The following is a 25,729-nucleotide window of genomic DNA, read 5'->3' as shown; positions in this document are numbered from 1 at the left end:
GTTTTTTTGCTAGTGTTTTAAGGTGAAGATATCTTCTCTCTTATGTGGAAATAACTCTTAGTTTAACTGGATTCTTCAGTCAACTGTTTAATCCAACTCTCCATTGTCTTCTGATACCACAAGAGAAGAAGCACAACCTGTGGTAAAGCCTATAATGTTTTTTTCGGCCACTGAATCCTGCAGAGGTGCTCAACTCTGCGCTTTGTACAGTGCATGTAGTCGGCCACAGGGTTCCATAAAGGTCTTTTGGAATCCAGGCCAGTGTGAACAGTCAAGATGGGGTCCCCTTTATCTTTGACAATTACCATAAAAACCAGGGCTAAGTTTGGATTGCATTCACCGTACAGTGTAAACTTTTTTTAAAGTGGCGTGAACTAAAACTCATCCACTCTTTGCACTTCTGCCTAGAACCCTTATCCGCTAATCAGTCACTTTTGCCACAAGGACTTTACTACAGGACAGCCTGCACTTGGGTTGCTGCGTTTTTCCTTCTGAACACCCTTACCCTATATTCCACACCCTACTCCTGAGTTACCCTACAGGGGATCATCCTCATCCAAAGCTATGAAGAACAAGGCAAAAGGGAGGCACGTTAAAAGCTCAGACAAATTTGCTGTTTGCCCAAGGCCCACGCAATATTCAGCCTCAGTTACAATGCTTCCCTTGCATCAGAGCAGGACCAAATCCTAACACCTGTCTCTGCGTCCTACCCTTGTTACATTTCAGGCACAGCAAAAAATAATACATTTCCCAAGAATCGTGGCAAAAAAATTACAACTTCAAAATTTAAAGCAAGAGCAGATCTGCAAAGGGGACACTTTTTGTTTGGTAGAGCCCACCTTGACCCAAATGTCATCTTTGCTAAGCTGGGTATATCATGATCTGACACAGGTAAAAATGGTGGAGCTGGAAAAGGGGCCTGCTTTTGGAGACATAGAAAGAGCTGGCTCTATAGTTCAAGAAACTGACATGGTTACAGAAAAATATGCCTTTGTCAGGTAGATTGTTTTCTTTTACACAATATTTATTGTAATACAATATTTATCATAACAAGTTATTTCTCACACACAGCATATGCATTCTTCAAATTACACCCCAAAATACATTCTGCTGCTCCTCCCGAGTATGGTGATGCCACATGCGAGACATTTTCACAGCCTGGCCACATAGAGATCCCCAACATGCAGGGAGCGCCGTCAGGCGTTCTAGGAGCATAAATTGCACATGACATTTTTTAACAAACTATCGCACTTTTGAAGGCCCTGGAGCACAATTTAATTACCCACAAAATTACCAAATTTTGGAAAGCAAACACCCCAACTTATACTCTGAGGCATTGAGTCTTTTGAACAGTTCATTTTTTTCCCAAACGTCTTTGAAAATCCGAAAAGAAAGTGAAAACTTTTTTTTTTTTTTTTTTTTACACAGTGTGGTTTATTTATGATATGTCTAACGTATAGCAAAAATTATGCCCCAAAAAAAATTTAGCTACTCGTCCCGAGTATGGCAATACAACATGTGAGGCTTTTACACAGCCTGGCCACATACAGAGGTCCAACATTGAAGTAGTACCTTGGGGCATTCTAGGTACTACTTGAACATATTTCATTCTTACCTATCACACTTTTGAAGGTCCTGGAGCTCCAGGACAGTGTAATTACCCACAAAATGACTAAATTTTTGGAAAGCAAACACCCCAAGGTATATTCTATGAGGCATGGGCTGCAGATAGGTACTCCTGATGGGCTGGTGACAGGTACTTGGGTACCCCAGATGGGCTGGTGACAGGTACTTGGGTACTCCAGATGGGCTGGTGACAGGTACTTTGGTACTCCAGATGGGCTGGTGACAGGTACTTTGGTACTCCAGATGGGCTGGTGACAGGTACTTGGGTACTCCAGATGGGCTGGTGACGGGTACTTGGGTACTCCAGATGGGCTGGTGACAGGTACTTGGGTACTCCAGATGGGCTGGTGACGGGTACTTGGGTACTCCAGATGGGCTGGTGACAGGTACTTGGGTACTCCAGATGGGCTGGTGACGGGTACTTGGGTACTCCAGATGGGCTGGTGACGGGTACTTGGCTACTCCAGATGGGCTGGTGACGGGTCCTGTTTATTAGGGGGTGTGCAATCGGTGTGATTGGGTGTACACTGTAAGCGATAATGAGCTGTTACAGCAATCTCTTCCAATCAGTGTTTAATGAGGGAAACCCGGTAACAGCTCGTCACCATGCTTTGTTGACATTCTGTGACTTCTTTGCAACTTCTTTAACCCCTTTACTGCCACTGCAATATGTGGTGACAGAGTGGAGTTATGGGTACACTTCACAAACTGACGGTTGGCTTCCTAATGAAGCAAACTGGAGGCTGTACAGCGAACCTACTTGCTTTTTGTGACCTTTCCTCATTGAAGTCTAGATACCCAGACCAAATTTGCCAGCATTGGATAAAGTGTGAGTAAACTCCAACAATGAACTTCTCTTATGTTCTCTTTTTTTTTTTTGGGGCTGTTTAATATTCAAGTGAAAGCATTGATATATGCAAACGCCAAATAAATACCTATTGTTCCTAGTGGGGAAAAAAAAATGTAAGCTAATGTTTGTGCTCTGCTTCAGTTAGCCTTATTCCTAGTTCTCTCTGTGGACTACAGAACATGGGCCCGCCATTTGGTATAGAGCAGTGGTTCTCAACCCCTCTAGTGCAGTGACCCCTTGATAACATTTCCCAAGTTGTAGGGACCCCAACAGTAGAATTTCCTTAACACGGGTTGTCGGCACCCAAAGCAAGACAAGTAATTTGACCTTTTAGGATGTACCACTCTCTCTATGTTCTCCTTTCTTTCCCTTTTATCTATATCTTAAGTTCTTGTTTTTTTTTTTTTTTCCAATATCCCTCTCTCTAGCCATCTTTCCTGTTCTTTCTCTCCCTCTTCTCCTCCCCCTTCCATGTATTCTCCAGCTCTGTGGTGTCTTACAGCAGTGACACCTATCAGAAGATAGGGTGTCCTCCAGCCCCTCACACTTCACATTTCTCTGCCTGCCCCACAGCCATGCCACAGGCTCCAGGGACTGCCCTGCTGGGCAGCTGCGAAAAGGCTGTGAGTGGTGCTGGCTTCAGGAACAGCCCAGGATTCGGTGACCCCTATCAAATTGTCATTTGACCCCCGAGGGGGGTCCCGACCCCCAGGTTGAGTATCACTGGTATAGAGAGTGTTGTCACACTAGGACAGAGGTTGTTAATGGCAGGATTATAAGGTTAAAATAAAGGGGGAAAAATCTTAATTAAAGGAAAACCAATTCAGCCACAATAGATTACATTTTTGATCTTGCGTTCAGGTAGCTTTAACTTAACTATGGCTCTAAAAATAAAACCTATTGGTAGCATTTAATTTGGTACGCTGCTTTGTTTTAAATTACTTTTCATAAACTATATTGTACAGTAAAGCCTTGGTTTGAGAGTAACTTGGTTTGAGAGCGTTTTGCAAGACGAGCAAAATGTTTTAATACATTTTGCCTTGATATACAAGCGATTTCTTGATATAAGAGTCATGTCACAACTGAGTAGAAAAAAGAAGAGAGGAGACTCTTAAGTGTAGCAATATTGTTACATTTAATGTAGGTACAACATTTAGCAACTTATTGCTACACTTAGAGGTTCCTCTCTTCTCTTTTATGCGCTGTAAAAAATGCTTTGATATACAAGTGCTTTGGATTACAAGCATGTTTCTGGAACTAATTATGCTTGCTTACTGTACTTCAGACTATAGTTGCTGGTATACCTGTGCAAGGCACAGTGAGAACTGTGGAAACATTTGCTCAGTGCAGGGCAACATGCTAGTAGCCTAAGGGGCTTTTCACATGGGTGTCCTGTTTTCTTCATCCGTCCTGTCATGTTTTTTTTTGTTAGCAAATCGGATAAACTATGGATGCGGACTTAAGTTTTACATCTGTTTTCTAACAAATTTCAAATTTTTGTACGATTAGAACTTCAATCAGTCAAAATTTGATTGACTGATCTAAATTCTATTTGAGGAACAGCTGGTTGCTAAGGAGCAGGCCAGCAAGCCGGCCGTCGCCTCCTTAACCCTTCGGGTCTGGTATGGATCTTGAGGGGAGCCACACGCCCACATTAAAAAGCGGAGGTTCACCCAAAAGTGAACCTCTGCTTTTTGGAAACCCCGCCTCCCTGTGGTGTCACATTTGGCACATTTCGGGGGGGAGGGGGGGGGGGGTGTACATACCTGTATAATACAGGCATTTGCACCACTTCCGGGTATAGACTCCCATAGGAGTCCCACCCCTTCGCGTCAACAAACCCCCCGTTGTGTTCTGGGAAACACGACTCCCAGAACACAGTGGGGACCAGTGAGGGGACAGCACAGCGCGACTCGTGCTTGCACATTAGGGAACCAGGCAGTGAAGCCGCAGTGCTTCACTTCCCGATTCCCTCACCGAGGATGGCGGCAGGGGAAGCCAAGTAGTTGCTCGCCATCGGCTCCCGACGTCACGGGCGATCTGGATAGGTAAGTGTCAATTTTTTAAAAGTCAGCAGCTGCAGTATTTGTAGCTGCTGGCTTTAAAAAAATAAAATAAAATTCAGGTGAACCTCCACTTTAATAAAAAATAAAATAAAAGTGGGGTCCCCACCAGAATCCATATTGGACCCTTATCCAAGCATGCAGCCTGGCAGGTCAGAAAGCACCTTGTCACCATGTTGATGGGGACAATGGCCTCTACCCCGCAACCCTGGTCAGAAAACATATTGAATAAACAAAAGGAAAAGAAGGGCGCACCGACCTTGTGCATTACCAATAGCAAGGTTTAATTAATATGTACAGAGATAATGGCTACTCACAAACAAGTTAAAAAGTTAGCGTTTACACAACTCCGTCAATGGAAATAGATGTCTCCAAACGCCTTAGACTGGGACCAGATCGCCGGGGAGTCCAGACAGCACAAAATTACGGCTTACGCGTTACGAGGGCGAACCATTTTCCTAGGAGCCAAAGCAATGGCCAAAAAGCACCTTGTCCCCATGTTGTTTATCGGAATCTGGAAGCCCCCTTTAGCAAGGGGGCTCCCAGATCCTGGCCCCCCTCCCTATGTGAATCGGTATGGGATACATCGTACCCCCTACTCATTCACCAAAAAAGTGTCATAAATAAATAAAAACACAGACCGTTTGACTCATCAGTTGTTAAGAATGAGGCTGCCAGCTTCATTAGCAACCAGCTATTCTTGCATTCAGCTGTCAGCGGGGAACCCTGCCGACAGCTGAGTCATCAGTTGTTAGGGTGCCGCCTCCTAACAGATGCAAAGATGGACCGTTTGTCCATTGACATCCGTTTTTAGGTCTGCTTCTGTTTTTTAAACTGAATAAAATTGAGCTTTCTTTCTTCCGTTTCAAAAAACGGATGTTAACGAAGGCTGATGTCAAGGCATGATCATCTGCTTGCCCATAGGAATACATGGGTGTCCATTTTCATCTGGACAAACTGAACGCCCATGTGAAAGGACACTTATTATCTAGAGATTGCAGGTGGGAAGCAGTTTTACAAATTTGGATGTAAACTCCCACCAAGTACTTTTTGTATCTGATACGGCCCAGATAAATTTAACATGAAATTTTCTGAATATATATTGTTATGTAAAGTATTGCGATTTTTTTTTTTTTTTTGCAGATGAGCATGAGACAGATGAAAAGAAAGGCAAGCTGTATAAACCATCTTCACGATTCTCTGAGGCAAAACCACAGCTGCCACCTATTGAGCGACCACCTCCTCCAGTAATACCCATGGAACCGAAGAAACCCGTAAGAACAAATGATGATCTCTTCATTTCGGTACAGTGGTTTTCCCATCTTTTTTTTTTATCTACATTATTTCAAACGCCTCTTAATATCGCTTTCTAAAATGTTTGTACATGTCATTATAGAAGGGATGCTTTAGGGCTTTCTAAATAAAAAAAACTCCTGTTTTTGATACCTTAATGAATAACGTAATGTGTGAATGAAACTAGGAGCAAGTAAATATTTGTCCTCAGGACTTGCATTAATAGGAATAGAACTCAGACCTGAAGAGTGCTCACTACAGCTTTTAGCAGCACACTGGCTTTGTTTACGCTGACTTTCATTGAAGAGGAGGTCTGCCCACCCCTGCAAAAAATTAAAAGCCAGCAGCTACACATACTGCAGCTGCTGGCTTTTAATAATAGGACACTTACCTGTCCTGTAGTTAAGCGATGTCGGCACCGCAGCTGATGTTTCCATTGCGGGTAAGAGAACCCGGCAGTGTAGCGTTGCGGCGTCACGCCAGGTACCCGCTCTCCTACTGGTCCAGAGATGGGGGGGGGGAGGGGAGGAGTGAGCCGAGCTACTGACTTAATTCACTGTGGCCCGGACTTCCGCAAGTGGGGACAGGATACCAGGTATCCGCCCAATATTCCCCCCCCACACCCCACGGAAGGTGCATAATATGGCTTTTGGGTGGAACTATGTTTTAAGCTGGCTGAGCATAGGGTTATGTTTGTACTGGAATTCCTAAACACTAATGTGCAGCCCCTCCTGCCTGTGTTCTTCAGATTAGGCGACCTGTCAGAGTGTGTAACGGAAGTGATGTTTTGGCAGCGCCGTCTTGCTACACCTACAGTGAGAAGGGGCAAGTGGACATCTTGTTGCACCCACCAGAGTTTTGCTATTTACACTTTATAACAGTAAACTCAGCTTATATAGTGAAATGCAGTACTTAGAACTCCGTCTGACTGGTTAGATGTTGAATTTTAAAAGCACCTAACTTCTGTCAGATTAGCAAACCTGTGAGATGAGCAGGCTTGCTGCTGCTGCTTTTCAAATTAAACATGTAAACAGTCAGACTGATTTCTAAGTACTGCATTTCACTATATAACCTCAGTTTACTGCTATAAATAAGTGTATAAATGGGTGTAATAAGATACCCTCTTGCCCCCTTCTCACTGTATCCTTAATGTGGAGGGGTGTAGCAAGATGGCGGCGATGAAACGCTCCTTTCATTACACATTTTGACGGGTCACCTAATCTGACAACACCTGCATGCCGGAGCCAAGGGCAGATGGATTCAGGAAGTAACTGCTACATGAATCACCTGCTCTTGCTCGAGATGGTCACAGCCAGAAATGCTAGAGGGTGTTTTTCAAAGTAATTTCTCAACAAAATAGAGACATGGCTGGATGGGTTTGCTTTAAATATTAAAAAGGAACTAAATAGTATTTGGTTTGTAGTGCTCAGATGTAGTGTAGTTCCACTTTAACTGCTTCATTTTTCAACATGCTTCCCCGACCCCCCCCCCCCCCCCCCCGCAAAAAAAATACTCCAAACTCTGTGTATTCTGCTTATAGTTTAGTATGACCATTTCCACCCAACATTTTTATTTATTTATTTTCCCTTGTTTTGGGTGGAGTTAGCCTCATATTTAAAAAAAATATATATTTTTCTGTACGTTGAGAGGGGCGGGTCAGAATGCATTCAACACAGTGTGATCCTACAGGAGATATGTCTGTTTTAGGCAGTATATTTAAGATTTGACACAAACTATATATTTTTGCACCTCCACAGGGAATTTCTATAAATAACTTTTAAATTGGCCTTTCTCCTGCATCTCCTGGTGCATTTCTGAAAAAATGCCTAAGGGTGTACAATTTTAGACTTTTAATCTTGCTACTTAGCAACTCGCATAGAAAGCACGCAGCTGCTCACCTTAATAACATGCTTTGTTGTCTGCCTACTTCTTTTTGACTCTTATGAATAGCTGCCAGTGTGACAAATGCAAACCCACCTGTACACCATTGTTTTATTCATTGTATTCTGTGATACAGCACTTGAACTACGCTTAGATTTCAGATGAGCCTTGTTTAACAGCAAAATGTTTATGAAACTGCAGGAAAGGTTTCCCGTAGCTGTAATCGCCAGAATATGTTTGGTGGCCCATTGCATTTTCAATGCTGCAGCTATCTCTGCTGTCAAATACAAAAAGGGGGTTTGCCTTAAAAATGGGGAAAGGAAAATGTGGCAATGCTTATAATCCTTTACAAGATATTGTCTGCGCTTTACATTATGGGGGTTATGTTTGTCTGCTAGGAAGGGTGGCTAAATGAGACATTTTATTGGTATGCGTATTTACTTTTTCTTTTTGTAGCCTTTAAAGAAAGGGGAGAAAGAAAAGAAGAAAAGTAATTTGGAGCTTTTTAAAGAAGAACTCAAACAGTAAGTATTGGTGTGTGTATGAATATATACTGAAATTTTCTAGCACATTATCTTCTAGCCTGCGATGTCATTTAACTGGAGACACAGGCATGCACTGGTCTTAGCTTTGTTCTCTGAAAACATGTTCCCAGTAATGTATTATATATTGTCAATTGAGCCAGGAAAAGGTGCTGAATAGAGGGAGGGTGGTCATGCATTAGGTTTTCCCAAAATGGACCTACAGGGGCTGTAAAGGTAAAAAAAACTTTCACCTTAATGCATCCTATGCATTAAGGTGAACAAACTTCAGGCAATTCTACTTGCCTAATTCTCTGCTTCCCTGGCAAGCTCTCTCATACTTTAGTGGTGGACTATCCTTCGGCGGCGTCATGCCCAGTGCAGGGATATGTACCCTGCATTGGCCTTGTTGACATCAACGGATCTTAGATTGCATGGGAGAAGAGGCTGCTGGGATTGGTCTAGCAATGTGGAGGAGCCTGCAGGAGCAGAGATTCCAAAGAGAAAACTTATTTTCTAAATTCCCTAGAGCCATTTCACATGGCCCTCGGACCTCTCCTTCAGCTGCAGGAGAGCTCCACTCCTCCGGTCCTTCTTCAGACCCTTACTTTCTGCTTTCAAACAATGCATCCATCTTCTTCCCTGCAGCAGCATAAGGAAATGGGGGTGCACTGTGATATAAGGGAGAGTGGGGGACTCCACTTCTGATGGTGGGGTGGCTCTTGACATCTAATGTAAGGGGAGGGGATGCACTGGACATCTAATCTTACAGATACAACCGGCCCTTTTGAGGGCAATCATAATGCTGATGCGGTCCACGATGAAATTGAGTTCGACACCCCTCCCCTAGAGCTTAAGGTGCAGTTAACGCTTGCAGTGAGGACACTGCCCCACTGCAAAGGCAGAGTTTTTCCTAGGGTTCAGTTTTCGACACTGTGCTATCTTGGGGTGTTGAGGCACCCAAAAGTCTAAGCACATAGAAAGTCATGTTCCCAAATATACACACCACTAATATTTTTGTCTCATATTTTTGTTTTTCTACAACCAATCTGCTTTAAAGGAGAAGTATGGGAAAAAAAATGTTATCCCATAATTAGACTTGCCTAGGTGGATGCAGCATCGGTCCAATGTATCTGTGCCCCACCGCCTTTGCACTGAGAACCGAGCCATCAAACATCCCCCGATGGCTCGGTTCTCTCGGCTCCCCAAGCAGCTCTCCACTGTTGCTCCACGCTCACTGGAGCGCTGAGCTGTGGAGGGGCGGGGTGCACCTATCTCAGGCTCTCAGTGACTCCCTGAGAAGCTGAGACAGGCATCAGTCCAGGAACCTGGCGGATCAAGACTTTGTTGTCGTGATGATGCGGTGCCTGGACTGATCGCAGTGACGTCGGCAGAGAGCGGACTTCAGACCGCTCTCTGCTGAAAACAGAACACAGGAGTGCAAAATGAACTGCACTCCTGTGATCCAAACAAACTCAGGCTGGACTTCTACTTTTAATTTAAGAATTGAAGGACACATTTTATTTTTGTCCTCTTATACTGTAACATCCTTTGCAGGATTCAAGAAGAGAGAGATGAGCGACACAAAACAAAGGGTAGAACAAGCAGATTTGAACCTCCGCAAGTAGATGCTGATGGACAGCGAAGGCCAGGTAAGAAAAGCTTTTTTTTAGCAGTAAAGCTGCAATTAAATATTGATATAACAAGTCTTTATTTTGAATTTAAAGTAACCCTCTCCGGAAATAGATATTATACTTTATACTTTTTTTCTTGTTGACCTCCTTCTGAAAAAGGTTGTCTAAATCACTAAATCACTGACCAGGAAAACCTTTGCAGAGTGTTTATCTGCATGCTTGTTCTAGACAAGTGACTCAAATATTGTTACAATGGTGACCGGCATGACAGCCAGATAGCAACTTCAGGAGAAGAGAGCAGAAACTGCTTCTGTTATGGAAGCCGTACATTTTCAATTAATCCTTGACTAATTCTGCCTGCTTTGATATGTGTTCTGATGTGAATGTACAATACAGTATATATCTGAAAAGTGCTGCGTGAATTGATGGTGCTAGTAGTAGATCCTGTAGTAGTAATAATAATTTTCTTTCTGTTTTAAGCGGATCAACAATCAAGAAGAAACCGATCCTCTGGTGGTATTCTATTTTATATACTTTTAAAATTTTTCCTTTTTCTTTAAAAAAACCCCCCCCCCCCTTTTTTTTTTTTTTTTACTTTACGTTTCGTTAATGGTAACTATGTTTTTGTTTTTATTTGCATGAAGCTCTTGATGACTATGCTCCTGGATCACATGATGTGGGTGATCCAAGTACAACTAATCTTTATCTTGGGAACATCAACCCTCAGGTACCTAACTTGTAATTCTTTTATACCCTAAAAATGCATCTAATATAATAATACTGATAACATGTAGGCAGCTGGTGGTGTCTGCACGTGCCGGTTAGTCATTAATTCTGTGTTATTGGAGAGTCTCTGGATTTCAGGCTCGGGCAAGTATCTAGGATCTTAAATTATAAAACTATAGTCCATGCTTAAACACCAAATCGTGTGTAATATAGGCTGGTATACAAACACCAAATACAGAACAAGAGTTTATACATTGCAGCTTGTAGAAAAAATTAAATATCACGTGACCAAACATATGTAAATTTTCATCAAAATTCCACTTATTTGTGTAGTAAGTCCATTTTAATATACTGTAAATATGATAAATATTAGTCTCATCCACATAAGTGACTTCCTCCACCACAGTTCCAAAAGTACACCAAAACCTGTAAGATTCCTTCCATAGGAATAGAGACTGCACACCCACCACACAGCAATGCTGCCCGAGGGAGGAGCAGCAATATGAGCTTCAATATCCTTGGTCTGGTCCACTTTCACTCTCAGCAGGTCCCTGTGTAATAGAAATCCTCTTTACTCCACTGGAGGCAATCTCTGCACTATGTACTTGGTCACCGACAGCCACAAGATATGAAGGCACCATAGTGAAATATTTAATGGTAAAATCTCATGGTACAGAGGGGTTGATTTATTTAAACTGGAGAGTGCAAAATCTGGTGCAGCTCTGCATAGAAACCAGCTTTTAGGTTCTATTGTAGAAGCTTAATTGAACAAGCTGAAGTTAGAAGCCGATTGGCTACCATGCACAGCCGCACCAGATTTTGCACTCTCCAGTTTTAGTAAATCAACCCCCAGTGTGCTAAAACACTAGAAAGAAACCCACATCCTCGTAATGGTGTGGTGGCGTGACATCACGCTCTATGCCCTTCCCAACGCATTTTACGCAATCGCTTGTCCTCAGGGGCCTCGGGAACTCAATAAGGGAGCTTGGAAAGTGGTAATCTTCTGCCACGGAGCAACGAGCAGGGGCGCATAATCTGTTTTGGGTCGGCAACAGGGGAATACAAGTGCTATAACTAGATTTTGTGGGCGGATTTTCCTGCTCACAATCTGGGGCCCCCTCCAACCCCTTGTACTGCTCCTGCTTGCAGTCATCCATCACCCAGCCTGAGCCAGTGTGTCACTTGCCTCTGCCTGCCTCTGAAAACTACAACCCCCAGATGCAGCGTGGGAGCAACATGGCCAATCGGCAGGTAAGTGGGACCCTGACTTGAATATAAGCCCTAGGGGGCCTTTTCAGCATAAGAAAACGTGCTGAAAAACTCGGCCAATACTCGAGTATATACGGTAAATAATAATTTTTTACCATCCTGACCAGAACTACATTTTCTCAGTCTTCATTATGATAATTACTAAATGATCAAAGATGTATGTTAAGGTTTTGATTTTAAAATGTTTCTTGAATTTATAGATGAACGAGGAGATGTTGTGTCATGAATTTGGAAAGTTTGGGCCATTGGCTAGTGTTAAAATCATGTGGCCACGGACAGATGAGGAGAGAGCACGGGAGAGGAACTGTGGCTTTGTTGCCTTTATGAATAGGCGTGATGCAGAGAGAGCATTGAAAAACTTGAATGGTAAGATTACTTTTTTTCTGAAGAGGATTTTCCCGATGTTTTCTTCAACAGACTTCAGATGTGGACCAAGGAATCGTCCCTTGATTATTGGGCATGGTTTAGTTTACATCTTCTGGAGTTGTGGGGTACTGTGCCTGGGCATGGAGAATGTCTGTCCTTGAAACATGCCCTGAGCTTCCAGACTAAGACAGACCTGACCTCTGTCAGTAAGCTCCACAAATGGTTGTCTTACAGAAATTAGTCTGTGACAGAATTTGTTGTCACAATGATATGATTTGATTTGATTATAGTTGCACATTTATTGCTATTACAGCCTATCCTTGCTCTTACAGTATGGTGAGCCAAACTCCAGACAGACTAAAAAACACAAACATAAATACAACCTCTGTAAATGCCTACTGTGTGTGTGTATATATTTCTTAACATACAGCATCTTTAATCTCATATATGGCATCACTTAGACTGGAAGAGGAAGAAACGGCACTAGCCACCAGTAAGGCTTTGCAGCTTGCACATGTGTTGTCGGTAAACAGAGAAGGATTTCCCCAACCTGCTGTCATCTCTCTTATTATTCACTTGACAGGCTAGGTGTATCATTATCCAGTGCTATAGCAAAGGTCAAAGACCTATTAATGTTTTTCTGGTGTGAGTAGCTGCACCAAATGACAAACCTCTGGTGCATAACTGTCATACACGCTGCTTGTCTAGACTTCAGCTGTAAAGCTGAACTTGGGACACTAAACTTTTAAATGTAAAAATCTTTAAAATGTATGTGTGTGTTAGCACACTTTCACACACATTCCCACGCTTTTGGTGTATAAAACAAATACAAGTCAATGAATAAAGTGCTAATCGCATACTAGCACATTATGAAACACTTGCCTTAGAACAAAGCCCTCCAGCGATGCCCTGTCACCGCTGAAAGGACTTCTATCTTCACCACGTCTTCTTTCTGCGTTCGCATGCTCCGGCCATCTGATTGGCTGAGCTGCAATGACGTCACTTCTGCACGCATGCGCGGGAGTCATGGACTGGGGCACGGAGCTCTGAAGGGACAGCATGGGTATGCTGTCCCTTGAGAGCGCATGCACCATTGATATCACCAGCTGCATGCAGTGCGAATATTTTCTAAACAGTGCAAGTTTAAGGCTCCATGCACACTGAAGCTAAAAAAAAGCTATAAAAAAACACCAGTAGCTTTGCAGGGAGCCTTTCAACGTTTTTTTAGCGTTTTTGCAATAGCTTTAATCAGCGTTTTTCAGTGTAGCTTTTTTTTTCCAATGGATAAAAAAACGGCATTTTGTATTTTTTACCGTTTTTTCCCTGCCGAAATACGTCACTTTGACCGCAAATTTCGGGTATTCAGAAAAAAGCCAATAAACACCAAAGCTCATGAACACTAAAAAATGCCCAGGTGTGCATGGGCACATAGGCTAACAATAGAGTTCAGTTTATGGGCTTTAAAAAAAATTGCCAAAACGCCAATAAACTACAGTTTATCAGCTTCATTGTGCATGGAGCTTAAGAGATAGTTACGGTACCTACAGGTAAGCTTTATTATAGTAGGCTTACCTGTAGGTATAGGTTTTAAAAAAAGGGGGTTTACTACCAGTTTAATAAATATTTATTTTTTATTGTCTTTTGCAGGCTGCGAAAAAAGATTTTTGTAAAACACAGCATTACTTTTTTTCATTAGTGTAATTTTATCTGGCAGTTACAGTATTAAATAGATGGACACTGCCCTCCTTTTTAAGCTGCACTGGCATCTTGACTAGAGAAGTTTTAGTAAACCTGCATGGTGGTCTGCATAATTTTGCTGTCATGTTAATTGCATGATTGGAAACCATGTTGATTGGCTCCAGATCAAAAGAGGAAAACCTTAAGCTGTCGGACAGTGGGCCCTAAGAACCTGTGCATTCTAAGTTCTCAGCATTATCTTCCTCCTGAAATGAGGACCCATGTCTGAGATAGGCAGTAGGCAAGCTTGCAGACCTTTTTGAGCATTATTCTATCTTGGTACCTCTTGCCTTACTGTTAATGTATTTTTATTAATCGGGGGGAGGGAGGTTATGTCATGCTAGTTAATTATTTATAAATTTGCTTTTCTGATTTCAGGAAAAATGGTTATGTCTTTTGAAATGAAGCTGGGTTGGGGAAAAGCTGTGCCTATCCCTCCACACCCTATATATATCCCCCCATCAATGATGGAGCACACTTTACCACCGCCTCCATCTGGTCTGCCTTTTAACGCCCAGCCGAGAGAGCGCCTCAAGAACCCCAATTCTCCTATGTTACCACCACCCAAAAATAAGGAGGAGTTTGAGAAGGTAATTAATGAAGCATAACAATGTTTTCTCCTCATAGCCAGTGGTGCTGGATACATTCATACATTCTACATGCAGATAATAAAGGATTTTCTCTGCCCCATATGTATATATATGTATATTTATACACACACTTCTAAACATTACTACATGGATCACATAACCCATAAAGGTTAGTTTTGATGTTCATTCCAGGATTAGTAATATAAAAATAAAGGTGTGACATTTATTGCATTGGACAAGACATGTGATTTAGTTATTGCTTAGTCGACTGGGTTACAGGTATGTGACTCTAGGAAGTTCATGGTTTGCGTATAGAACTTGTATATACAGGGCTTGGTTAAACTTGAGTTCTAACTTTGTTATCGAATTTCTGCAGAAAATAAACCTATATAAAACTCTGTCTTTAAAAAAATATAAGAATATGCAAAATCCATGCTTGAATATTTTGGTACACTTTTTGTTTGCATAAGTCTATTTTTCTAATGAGAAAGCAGGATATTGTTTTAGACCAAGGAGCTGTTAAAATAAATTTAACCAGTCAAGGGTTATACAGATGTTGGGCTTAGAAGGAAGCCAGTTGTAACATGCTTCCTCGCGCTTAGACCTCATGCACACTGGGGTTTTTATAAATGCTTTTTTTTTTTTTTTTAAAGGGTAATTGGAAAATTTATTCTGGCCAATGAAATTAAAGAAAAAACCCTACGTCTGTAGTTTTATTTTTATGTCTTTTTCCCCCCACTATGGATAGGTAGAAACCCTGCTAAATTTTTATTGCTGTCTGTCCCTGCTAAATAGATTCACCCTTTCTATGTCCAGAAAAAGTGATGGGAAATCTGAAGTTTTGCAGTTGTCACTAGAACAATGTGTTCTAATGCCAACTGTCTGAAAGGAATACCCCTCACGTTGTCGCATTTTTCTCGCACTTCATTTTGCCCCTCTAGAAGAGGAATTTAGGAGAAATCTCTCCAGTGTGAAAAAAGCAGCAAAAATTTTATCGATCGGGGTTTAGGCTAGGTTCACACTTTTACGGGTTTGCGCCCTGTGTTTACGCGGTGCGCAGTAATCCATTCATTTGAATATGCTGTGGTACCTGCGTTTACCACAGAAAATTTAGCTTTTGCACCATGCAATTTCCTTACGATAACTGCAAACGGGCTGTGGGTTTAAATGTGTGGGGGTGCCATTAATCATGAATGGTTGCGTTTTGGTTGCAGGTGCACCTAGCCTTAAAGTGAATGTAAACTCTCACATATACCCAGTGAAGCAGCCTCAGATGATACACAGAGATTAAACCAATCTCCCTACATAAGTTTTATATGTAAATCTGCTGTCTTCATCTTTTTATATACTGTTTAGAAAGTTCAGATCGTTAGATTTTCTCTTTTTGGTTAGCACTGCAGTGAAGCCTGGGCAAACGGCCAAGACAGCTGATTGGAGGAAAGGCACACACCCCTTTTCCTCATAGGTAGAGACTTTCAGAGCCAATCGTTGAATCGTTCAGCACGCTGCTAATCTATTTATAGCATCCTCCGCAACACAAAAGTCTGTCTGCTTTTATTATATGTGACTGAGAACTGGTCAGGAGGTGTCAGGCTGATAACGGAAGAACTGAGCAGGAGACTGCTATGGGACATAGGGCTTTGACAAAAAAAAAACACTGCAGATATGTGCCCAGCTCAAATTTCATGAATCGGGTTTACATCCACTTTAAGCTTTCCCCACGCTATCCATAACTAAAAAGAAAAGCTTTGGCTGTACTTTTATTTTAAGGGAACAATGGCTTGTATTTGGGACATGTTTGAGATGTGTTTATTAAGGCTTCAAATAGATTTGTTTTGAGGACTAAAACTCAACAGATTGATTGCATCAAGCTTAAAGACTTTTACCTCCTGTTTTTCCACTGTGAGAACACTTAAAGTGTTACAAAATCCACAACAGTTAGACCCCTTTCACACTGGGTCGCTTTGCAGGTGCTAAAAATAGCGCCTGCAAAGCGTCCTGAAACAGCCGCTGCTGTCAAGTGTGAAAGGGCTTTCACACTGGTACACTAGCAGGATGGTAAAAAAATCAATGGGGCACTGCAGGTTTACCGCCAACAGAGGCGCTTTACAGTGGTTTTAACCATTTCTCCACCGCTAGAGGGGGTAAAGGAGCCCTGCTAGCGGCCGAATAGCGATGCGAAATTGCCGGTAAAGCGTCGCTAAAAATAGCGGCACTTTACCGTCGACGTCACCCCAATGTGAAAGGGGCTTAAAATCATTCTGTAAATGCAGTAAAGCATGCTTGTTGTACTCGCTGTTGAACCTAAGGGGTGAAACCTTGGCATTGTGTAAAAAGGTTGTTTGACCTTGTATGCACAGATCCCCCCCTTCTTCCACTGACTCCAAAAAATAACCTGATATTTACAGAGCCAGGGGATGGTGCTGCACATGCTCAGTTTGGTGTTTTGCTAGAGAGTTTTTTTTTTTTCTTGGGAAGGGTGCATGTGATCAGCACGGGGCCAATCGGCACTGTCCAGACAGCGGGTCAGGGGAGAATAAAAACTTCTATCAGTTACTAGCAAAGCTTGTAGAAGTCACAAGACTGCTATATACTGCTGATGAGAAAAGGTATTTATCAGTTTAGATTTACTAAAATAATGGCATTTCCATGTTCTGTGTACTGTGGGAGACCAGATATAGTGAATGCAGGGTCTTGGGTTTAGTAACACTTTAATATACAGCCTATTGCTGGACACCCTGAAAATTGTTATACCTACTTGTTCTGTCTCATTGCTATATGTAATGTGCAATGTCAATGTAGGGATGCTCTTACTACATCATGAGAACGGAGGTTCCTCCCCTATTATGACATGCAAAGATGAAACCCCCTAGATCAGGGGTGCCCAACCAGTGGCCTGGGGGGCCACGTGTGGCCCGCAGAGCCATCGGATGTGGCCCGCGACCTCCTGCTCTGGGATGGAATAGAATAGAAAACTGATATTAAAGGTCAGTTTATTACTAAAATCACATGGCCATATCTGTTCTACAGTGGTTACTGGGCTGCTTTCATACTGCTCATCAGGTGCAGAGCAGTTTACCTGCACTGAGCCATAGACTTCTGTTATTACCTGCGAGTTTGATGAGCTTTCTCAAAGTGCACCAATCCTGCAGAATATAATAGAAGTCTATTGCAAAGTGCAGGAAACTGAAAAACACTGTGTTGCGGGTAAACCGCAGCACATGAGTGTGAATGCAGCCTTATTTATAGGAAAGTCCATAAGGGTACATTGATACAGGTAACTCATTGCTGAGTGGCCACAGCTCTTTGCACAGACTTGGTATTCTAGCTACAGGTATCCATCTGGTGGAACTTCTCATTATTCTAGAAACCTTTACATCCTTCGTGACAGAGTACATAATGCCTATAGCATGGCCCAATCGGGCAGGTTCTGCTTTGCACTGATCAGAATGAATTGCAAGAAAAGCGTATCGTGGAACTGTATTAAAGGGGTTGTAAAGGTTTGTTTTTTATTTTCTATATAGGTTCCTTTAAGCTAGTGCATTGTTGGTTCACTTAACTTTTCCTTCAATTTCCCTTCTAAATGTTTTTTTTCTTTGTCTGAATTTCTCACTTCCTGTTCCTCAGTAAGCTTACCCCCATCAACGAGCTGTTCTGGCTGGGGGTTAGTCAGTGTGCTCGCCCCCCTTCTTTTGAGACTAAATTCCTGTGTTGAACACTGCATCTAACCCCCAGCCAGAACAGCTCGGATGATGGGGGCAAGCTTACTGAAGAGGAACAGGAAGTGAGAAATTCAGACAGAAAAAAAACATTGAAGGAAAAAAATAAGTGAACCAACAATGCACTAGCTTAAAGGAACCCATTAAGAAAATTAAAAAACAAACCTTTACAATCCCTTTAAATTGTAAAATTTTTGTACAAAAATTGTAATTTCAATTTAGATCCTCAGGTCTGTTCTGCAAATATCAACATTTACTTTTAAACTAGAGCCTGGCCCTTTGTTTTTTATATTATTTTTTTTTTCCCAAAGTGCCTCTATTTTAACAAAGCCCTGTATGTATATATTGTAATAGCCGTTGTTTCTGATATGTTATTGAAAGCGTAGTTCAGCTAAGAGTATTGTTTGCTAAGTTCAGAAATACAGGAGTGTACAGTTAGTGGCCCCCGATTGCTGTATTTGCATTTACAATTTCCAGTGTAGTACCTATTTTTGATGTTTTTAATGTGCAATATATATCAGGACATTTCAGCTATCACCCACTCTGTGGGCACATTCATTGTATCTTGTTAGTTGTTTATGCTTTTCAAGAAGTGCCTGCATAAACATGTACTAGATGTCTAGTGTTTAATGATATGTATAATTTCTTTTGCTTGTTACTTGTTAACAATACTCACATATTCTATGTTTATTATCTGATGTGACTTCATATACAGACTCTGTCGCAAGCCATAGTCAAAGTGGTTATCCCAACAGAAAGGTACATTTTTTTTTCTTTATTATTACTCATGTGATTTTAGAAAATATCCCCTTCAGAAATACAAATGATTGGTTGATGGTCTTGAGGGAGGTGATTGGAGCTTCACTGAGCAACAGTTTCTTTTTTCTTTTTTTCTTTTTACTTTTTCCCCTGTTCATTTAAATGCACATAACACAATTAAGCTAGCAACTGACCTGTCAAAAATCTGTTGGCAGGATTATACATTAATATACATTTAGAAAAAAGCTCCTGTCTGGTTCTCTAAGGCTGCTTTCAGAGACCAGTTGAGCATGCAGATACAAATCAATCAGTCGAGCGTCTTCTGTTGACAGGGAAAGGTGCGAAAGAAGAGTGAACATTTTGTTGGCATCAGGTGATCAACAGCGATCATGTTAACATATCCAGCAAATGATTGCCGTGTTTTTTTTTTTTTTTTTTTTTGCATAGTCTCATATAAAAAACAGCAGGCTACTAAAGTTATGAAAATTCTCGAACAGAATACAACTTTGTATAGAAGTGATGTAATATATTATTTTCTGTCAGAGTCTTGCGTGGTCTTTGTCACACGATTTTTTTTTTTACCATTCAAATACTATACCAATTACACGAAAATCGTTAGTTCTGTTATTGTACAAGAAATTTTTATGCTTGTCTTTTCGGATATTTTCGTATGAACTGTCATGATCAGCTCTCGAAAGCTGTGTACGAATTATCAGACGTTCGCTCCGAATGCGTTGTTTCCCCCCGTCTGATATTTTCATGTGTACGGGCCATTAGGTCCTGTAACCATCCTTATCTTACTTTTAGTAGCTGGATATCTTGGGGTGTTTCTATACACACAATATTTTTGACTGATCCAGGTAAAGTCTTTTGGATGCGCAGAGTTTTTTTTGTTTTTTTTTAAAGGGTTGCATGAAAAGAACACAAAGCAGCATTTACTTTTATTCTACTTGATATTTCTACTTTACACCTATATTTGAGTGATTTGACTGTGAACAGCACTCATATTTCAGCTCTAGATTGATGCTGACTTAACCACACACCAGCCTTTTAATATTAGAAGTGAAGTTTCCAGGTCTACCCAGCTTTAAGTATATTGCAGTGTTTTCCTGCCTTTTTTTTTTTCCTTTTAATTTATTTTAATTAATAATTAAAAAAAGGAGAAAATGTGAAGTTATGCATTCCGCGGGAGCTGCCTGACCACTGTGTGGGGGCACAGCCAGAAATTGTAGTAGTAGTAGTAGTAGTTTTGGCTTGGATTAACCCTTTTAGTTGTCTTCTGGCTAGGGAGGGTGTCCTATAAACTCTTGCTCAGAAAAGCACAGTCTTACTTTCAAGACAGAAAATACAACCCAAGAAGAATCAAATTTCAAATTCCCATTGACCTTTGACATTGGCCTTGGTGAGCAACACCACAGCTGAACAGTCTGCGGCAGCGGGGGACCAGGAAAACATCAAGGGATGGATTGGGAGAGTATTTTGACCAGACATTGGTACGATCGACTCCAATAAATGTGGTTGTGTTTTATAATTGAAGAACGTAACATGATTATAGGTCAAACTGTAGTTCCACAATTAAGAATCTTCAAGTACTACACTATTTTTCTCTATGAGGTTTTTCACTTTACAAAAGGTAGTTGCCCATTAATGGAGTAATTTCATCTCAGATATTACTGCAGTGGCCAGGGTAGTATATGCTGTTATGATACCAAAACATGGCTATTATTTTTATTGTATTGGTGCTCCACTGGAAATTACCCAGATTTAATTGTGCACCAACACACCATAGGTCTTTTTCATAGTTGGGGTTATTATTTTTTTGTTCCTTTCTTATTCTTAACTTAGTTTTATATGTAATATTATTGGCATTACGTGCCCTAATTTGGTTACACGGTTTTGTTTTTATATGCAATTGTGCTCATAAGTTTACATACCTTGGCAGAATTGTATTTCTTGCCCATTTTACAGAGAATATGAATAACACAAAAAAAATTCTTTCACTCATTACAAAGTAGGGAAAAATTGAGGGGATTATAACTGGCACCGTTATAATCCCCTCAAATTTTCCCTACTTTGTAACTACTGTATAGGATGAGGTGCCGTATCCAATAGAGGACACACCAAACCCTTCCACTTTACTTCTTTCACTCATGGTTAGTGTTTGGCGGAAGCCATTTATTATCAATCAACTGTGTTTACCCAAATGACCCTGATTAAAAGTTTACATACCCTGGTGACTTTGGCCTGATAACATGCACACAAGTTGACACAAAGGGGTTTGAATGGCTATTAAAGATAACCATCCTCACCTGTGATCTGTTTTTTTGTAATACGTGTGTGTGTGTATACAAGGTCAATGAGTTTCTGGACTCCTGACAGACCCTTGCATCTTTCATCCAGTGCTGCACTGACGTTTCTGGATTCTGAGTCATGGGGAAAGCAAAAGAATTGTCAAAGGATCTGCGGGAAAAGGTAGTAAAACTGTATAAAACAGGAAAGGGATATAAAAAGATATCCAAGGAATTGAGAATGCCAATAAGTGTTCAAACTAATCAAGAAGTGGAAAATTAGGGGTTCTGTTGAAACCAAACCACGGTCAGGTAGACCAACTAAAATTTTAGCCACAACAGGAAAATAGTGTGGGATGCGAAGAAAACCACACAATTTCAGGTGAAAAGAAGGACTCTCTGAAAACATGTGGTGTGGCTGTTTCAAGATGCACAATAAGGAGGCACTTGAAGAAAGATGGGCTGCATGGTGGAGTCGCCAGAGGAAAGCCATTACTACGTAAATGCCAAAAAGAAGCCCACTTACAATATGCCAAACAGCACAGAGACGAGCCTCAAACCTTCTGGCACAGTCATTTTGCATGATTAGACAAAAATTTCGCTTTTTGTCCACAACCGTAAACCCTACATTTGGAGAGGAGTCAACAAGGCCTATGATGAAAGGTACACCATTTGGATCGCTGTTTTGGGGATGTGAGCTACAAAGGCACACGAAATTCGCTCAAATTGATGGCATGTTGAATGCAGTATGAGAGAAAAAGAGATAAAGAGCAGCTGAACACCAGGGTCAATGATCAAAATCCCTTAGATGAATATAAAGCAGATGGTGCAGCGCTAATGACAACAGTCCATAAATGTATAATACACCATCCGTGAGGTCTTCAGTGCTGGTACACATATAAAGACATGCAGATGACTCTGCTGGCACGATAAACCTTCACCAATGGTAAAAATGGCCGCTCACTTCACGAAGGGGACCCTTTAATTACGGATGGTCAAACACACATTCCCCTACAGGCAATTAAATGGATCCAAATATGACCAGGAGCCAGGAGAGAGTATAAGCCAATATGCAGTGTTATCCGAGGTACCATGAGATCATGAGGATACAAAGGACAAGTAGATGGTGCTCTCTGTATAAAATGAATGATATTTAATAAAAAAATATAGTAAAAAAATGTACAAACCAGGCACCAGATCTGGTGCAAGATGATGCAGTGTGTAAACAAACTAAGCGTGATGGCCAAGGGTGACGTTACGAATGCAGTATGTTATCAAAAAATACTGGAGGAACGTTTGCATTTATCAGCCAGGAAGCTGCCCATGGGACATAATTGGACATTACAACATGACAATGATCCAAAACGCAAGGGCCAAGTCGACCTCTCATTCGCTATAGCAGAATAAAGTGAAGGTTCTGGAGTGGCCATCTCAGTCTCCCGACTTCAATATCATTGAGTCACTCTAAAGAGATCTCAAATGTGCAGTTCATGCAAGACAGCCCAAGAGTTTAAAGGAACTGGAGGCTTTTTCCCAAGAAGAATGGGCAGCTTTACCATCTGAGAAGATAAAGAGCCTTATCCACAAATACCACAAAAGACTTCAAGCTGTCATTTGATGTTAAAGGGGGCAATACAACACAGTATTAAGAACTGGGGTATGTAAACTTTTGATCAGGGCCATTTGGGTAGTTTGTTGTCATTATGATTTAAAGAGTAATCACAGCTAATTAATACATGGCTTCAGCTAAACACGAAACGTTTTTGTGTTCATTCATATTTTCTGAAAATGGGCAAGAAATCATAAATTCTGCCAGGGTATGTAAACTTATGAGCACAACTGTATATTGTTTTAGGTAGGAGTCATGGTTTTAATTATTTCTCTGTTTCTTTATATTTAAAAATGTTTTCAAGTTTGTTGGATGTGGCTTTTTTAAAGCAGTTATTATGATTTGAGCCAGTGTAATTTTTGTCATTAAGCAGCCCTTATTGTCCTGGTTTCTTTTAAAATTACACTTGTAAGTTTTACAAAAAATGAATCGCATGAATAAGCAGTAAGACCCCTTTCACACTGGGGCGGGGGAACGTTGGTGGTAAGCGCTGCTGGGTTTTAGCGTAGCTTTCCAGATGTTTTATCGCTTTTAACCCTTTCCTCAGCCGCTAGCGGGGGTTAAAAGCACCGTTGTCGAAGTGCTTTGCAGGCGTATATGTATATACAGTGCCTTGCGAAAGTATTCGGCCCCCTTGAACTTTGCGACCTTTTGCCACATTTCAGGCTTCAAACATAGAGATAAAACTGTAATTTTTTTTTTTTTTTTGAAGAATCAACAACAAGTGGGACACAATCATGAAGTGGAACGAAATTTATTGGATATTTCAAACATTTTTAACAAATAAAAAAACTGAAAAATTGGGCGTGCAAAATTATTCAGCCCCTTTACTTTCCGTGCAGCAAACTCTCTCCAGAAGTTCAGTGAGGATCTCTGAATGATCCAATGTTGACCTAAATGACTAATGATAAATAGAATCCACCTGTGTGTAATCAAATCTCCGTATAAATGCACCTGCACTGTGATAGTCTCAGAGGTCCGTTTAAAGCGCAGGGAGCATCATGAAGAACAAGGAACACACCAGGCAGGTCCGAGATACTGTTGTGGAGAAGTTTAAAGCCGGATTTGGATACAAAAATATTTCCCAAGCTTTAAACATCCCAAGGAGCACTGTGCAAGCGATAATATTGAAATTGAAGGAGTATCAGACCACTGCAAATCTACGAAGACCTGGCCGTCCCTCTAAACTTTCAGCTCATACAAGGAGAAGACTGATCAGAGATGCAGCCAAGAGGCCCATGATCACTCTGGATGAACTGCAGAGATCTACAGCTGAGGTGGGAGACTCTGTCCATAGGACAACAATCAGTCGTATACTGCACAAATCTGGCCTTTAAGAAATGGCTTTCTTCTTGCCACTCTTCCATAAAGATATCCATAAAAAGTGTTTAAAGTTTGCCACAAGCCACCTGGGAGACACACCAAACATGTGGAAGAAGGTGCTCTGGTCAGATGAAACCAAAATCGAACTTTTTGGCAACAATGCAAAACATTATGTTTGGCGTAAAAGCAACACAGCTCGTCACCCTGAACACACCATCCCCACTGTCAAACATGGTGGTGGCAGCATCATGGTTTGGGCCTGATTTTCTTCAGCAGGGACAGGGAAGATGGTTTAAATTGATGGGAAGATGGATGGAGCCAAATACAGGACCATTCTGGAAGAAAACCTGATGGAGTCTGCAAAAGACCCACGACTGGGACGGAGATTTGTCTTCCAACAAGACAATGATCCAAAAACATAAAGCAAAATCTACAATGGAATGGTTTCACAAATAAACATATCCAGTGTTAAGAATGGCCAAGTCAAAGTCCAGACCTGAATCCAATCGAGAATCTGTGGAAAGAACTGAAAACTGCTGTTCACAAAACGCTCTCTCATCCTACCTCACTGAGCTCGAGCTGTTTTTGCAAGGAAAAATGGGCAAAAATTTCAGTCTCTCGATGTGCAAAACTGATAGAGACATACCCCAAGCGACTTACAGCTGTACTTCGCAGCAAAAGGTGCGCTACAAAGTATTAACTTAAGGGGCTGAATAATTTTGCACGCCCAATTTTTCAGTTTTTTTTATTTCTTAAAGTTTTAAATATCCCAATAAATTTCGTTCCACTTCATGATTGTGTCCCACTTGTTGATTCTTCAAAACAAATTATAGTTTTATATCTTTATGTTTTGAAGCCTGAAATGTGGCAAAAGGTCGCAAAGTTCAAGGGGGCCGAATACTTTCGCAAGGTGTATGTGTGTATATATATGTATATATGTATATATATATGTATATATATATATATATATATATATATATATATATATATATATAATTTTATACATTACATTCTAAAAAAAAATGTATTGTAGTATAACATTTTTACATACTGCTGCCCTACTAGCTTAATGTAACATGACACTTGGCTTTTTATGCCACTCTTTCTTTTCTTACCTGATGGCCAATATTCATTTTTCTGCATTTCAGAGGGGCTTAGCCTTTATCAGGTGAAGGGCTTGCTATGTATTACTAATACACAAGACAGCTGGGCAGCAACAATTCATCTTCTAATAGTGCTGTTACGTAGCAGCAGACTTTATACTATAGTTTGATAAAATGGATGCAATTAGTATGTAGGGTCTGAATACATTTTCCTTTAACTCTACTGTCCGTTGTAGGAATTTACTCGCTCTGATTCATCGCATGATCGAATTTGTGGTGCGTGAAGGCCCAATGTTTGAAGCTATGATCATGAACCGAGAAATCAACAATCCTATGTTCAGGTAAAAATAATGGTGCATTAAGTTTCCTGGT

At 41.1% G+C, this 25,729-nt stretch overlaps 1 protein-coding gene across 1 annotated transcript in view; it reads left to right on the top strand.

The window, feature by feature from the left end:
• Window positions 1-25,729, top strand: part of LOC120936626 (U2 snRNP associated SURP domain containing) — a 92,991-nt gene that overhangs the window by 35,682 nt on the left and 31,580 nt on the right. The window contains 9 exon segments of the mRNA XM_040349111.1: window positions 5,683-5,843; window positions 8,170-8,237; window positions 9,792-9,886; window positions 10,349-10,384; window positions 10,513-10,595; window positions 12,064-12,229; window positions 14,345-14,556; window positions 18,991-19,034; window positions 25,594-25,698. Of these exon segments, the coding sequence (XP_040205045.1) occupies window positions 5,683-5,843; window positions 8,170-8,237; window positions 9,792-9,886; window positions 10,349-10,384; window positions 10,513-10,595; window positions 12,064-12,229; window positions 14,345-14,556; window positions 18,991-19,034; window positions 25,594-25,698 (970 nt within the window).

This window comes from Rana temporaria, chromosome 4 (assembly GCF_905171775.1).
Source record: "Rana temporaria chromosome 4, aRanTem1.1, whole genome shotgun sequence".
Taxonomy (NCBI): domain Eukaryota; kingdom Metazoa; phylum Chordata; class Amphibia; order Anura; family Ranidae; genus Rana; species Rana temporaria.
This window is presented reverse-complemented; position numbering and strand designations above follow the sequence as displayed.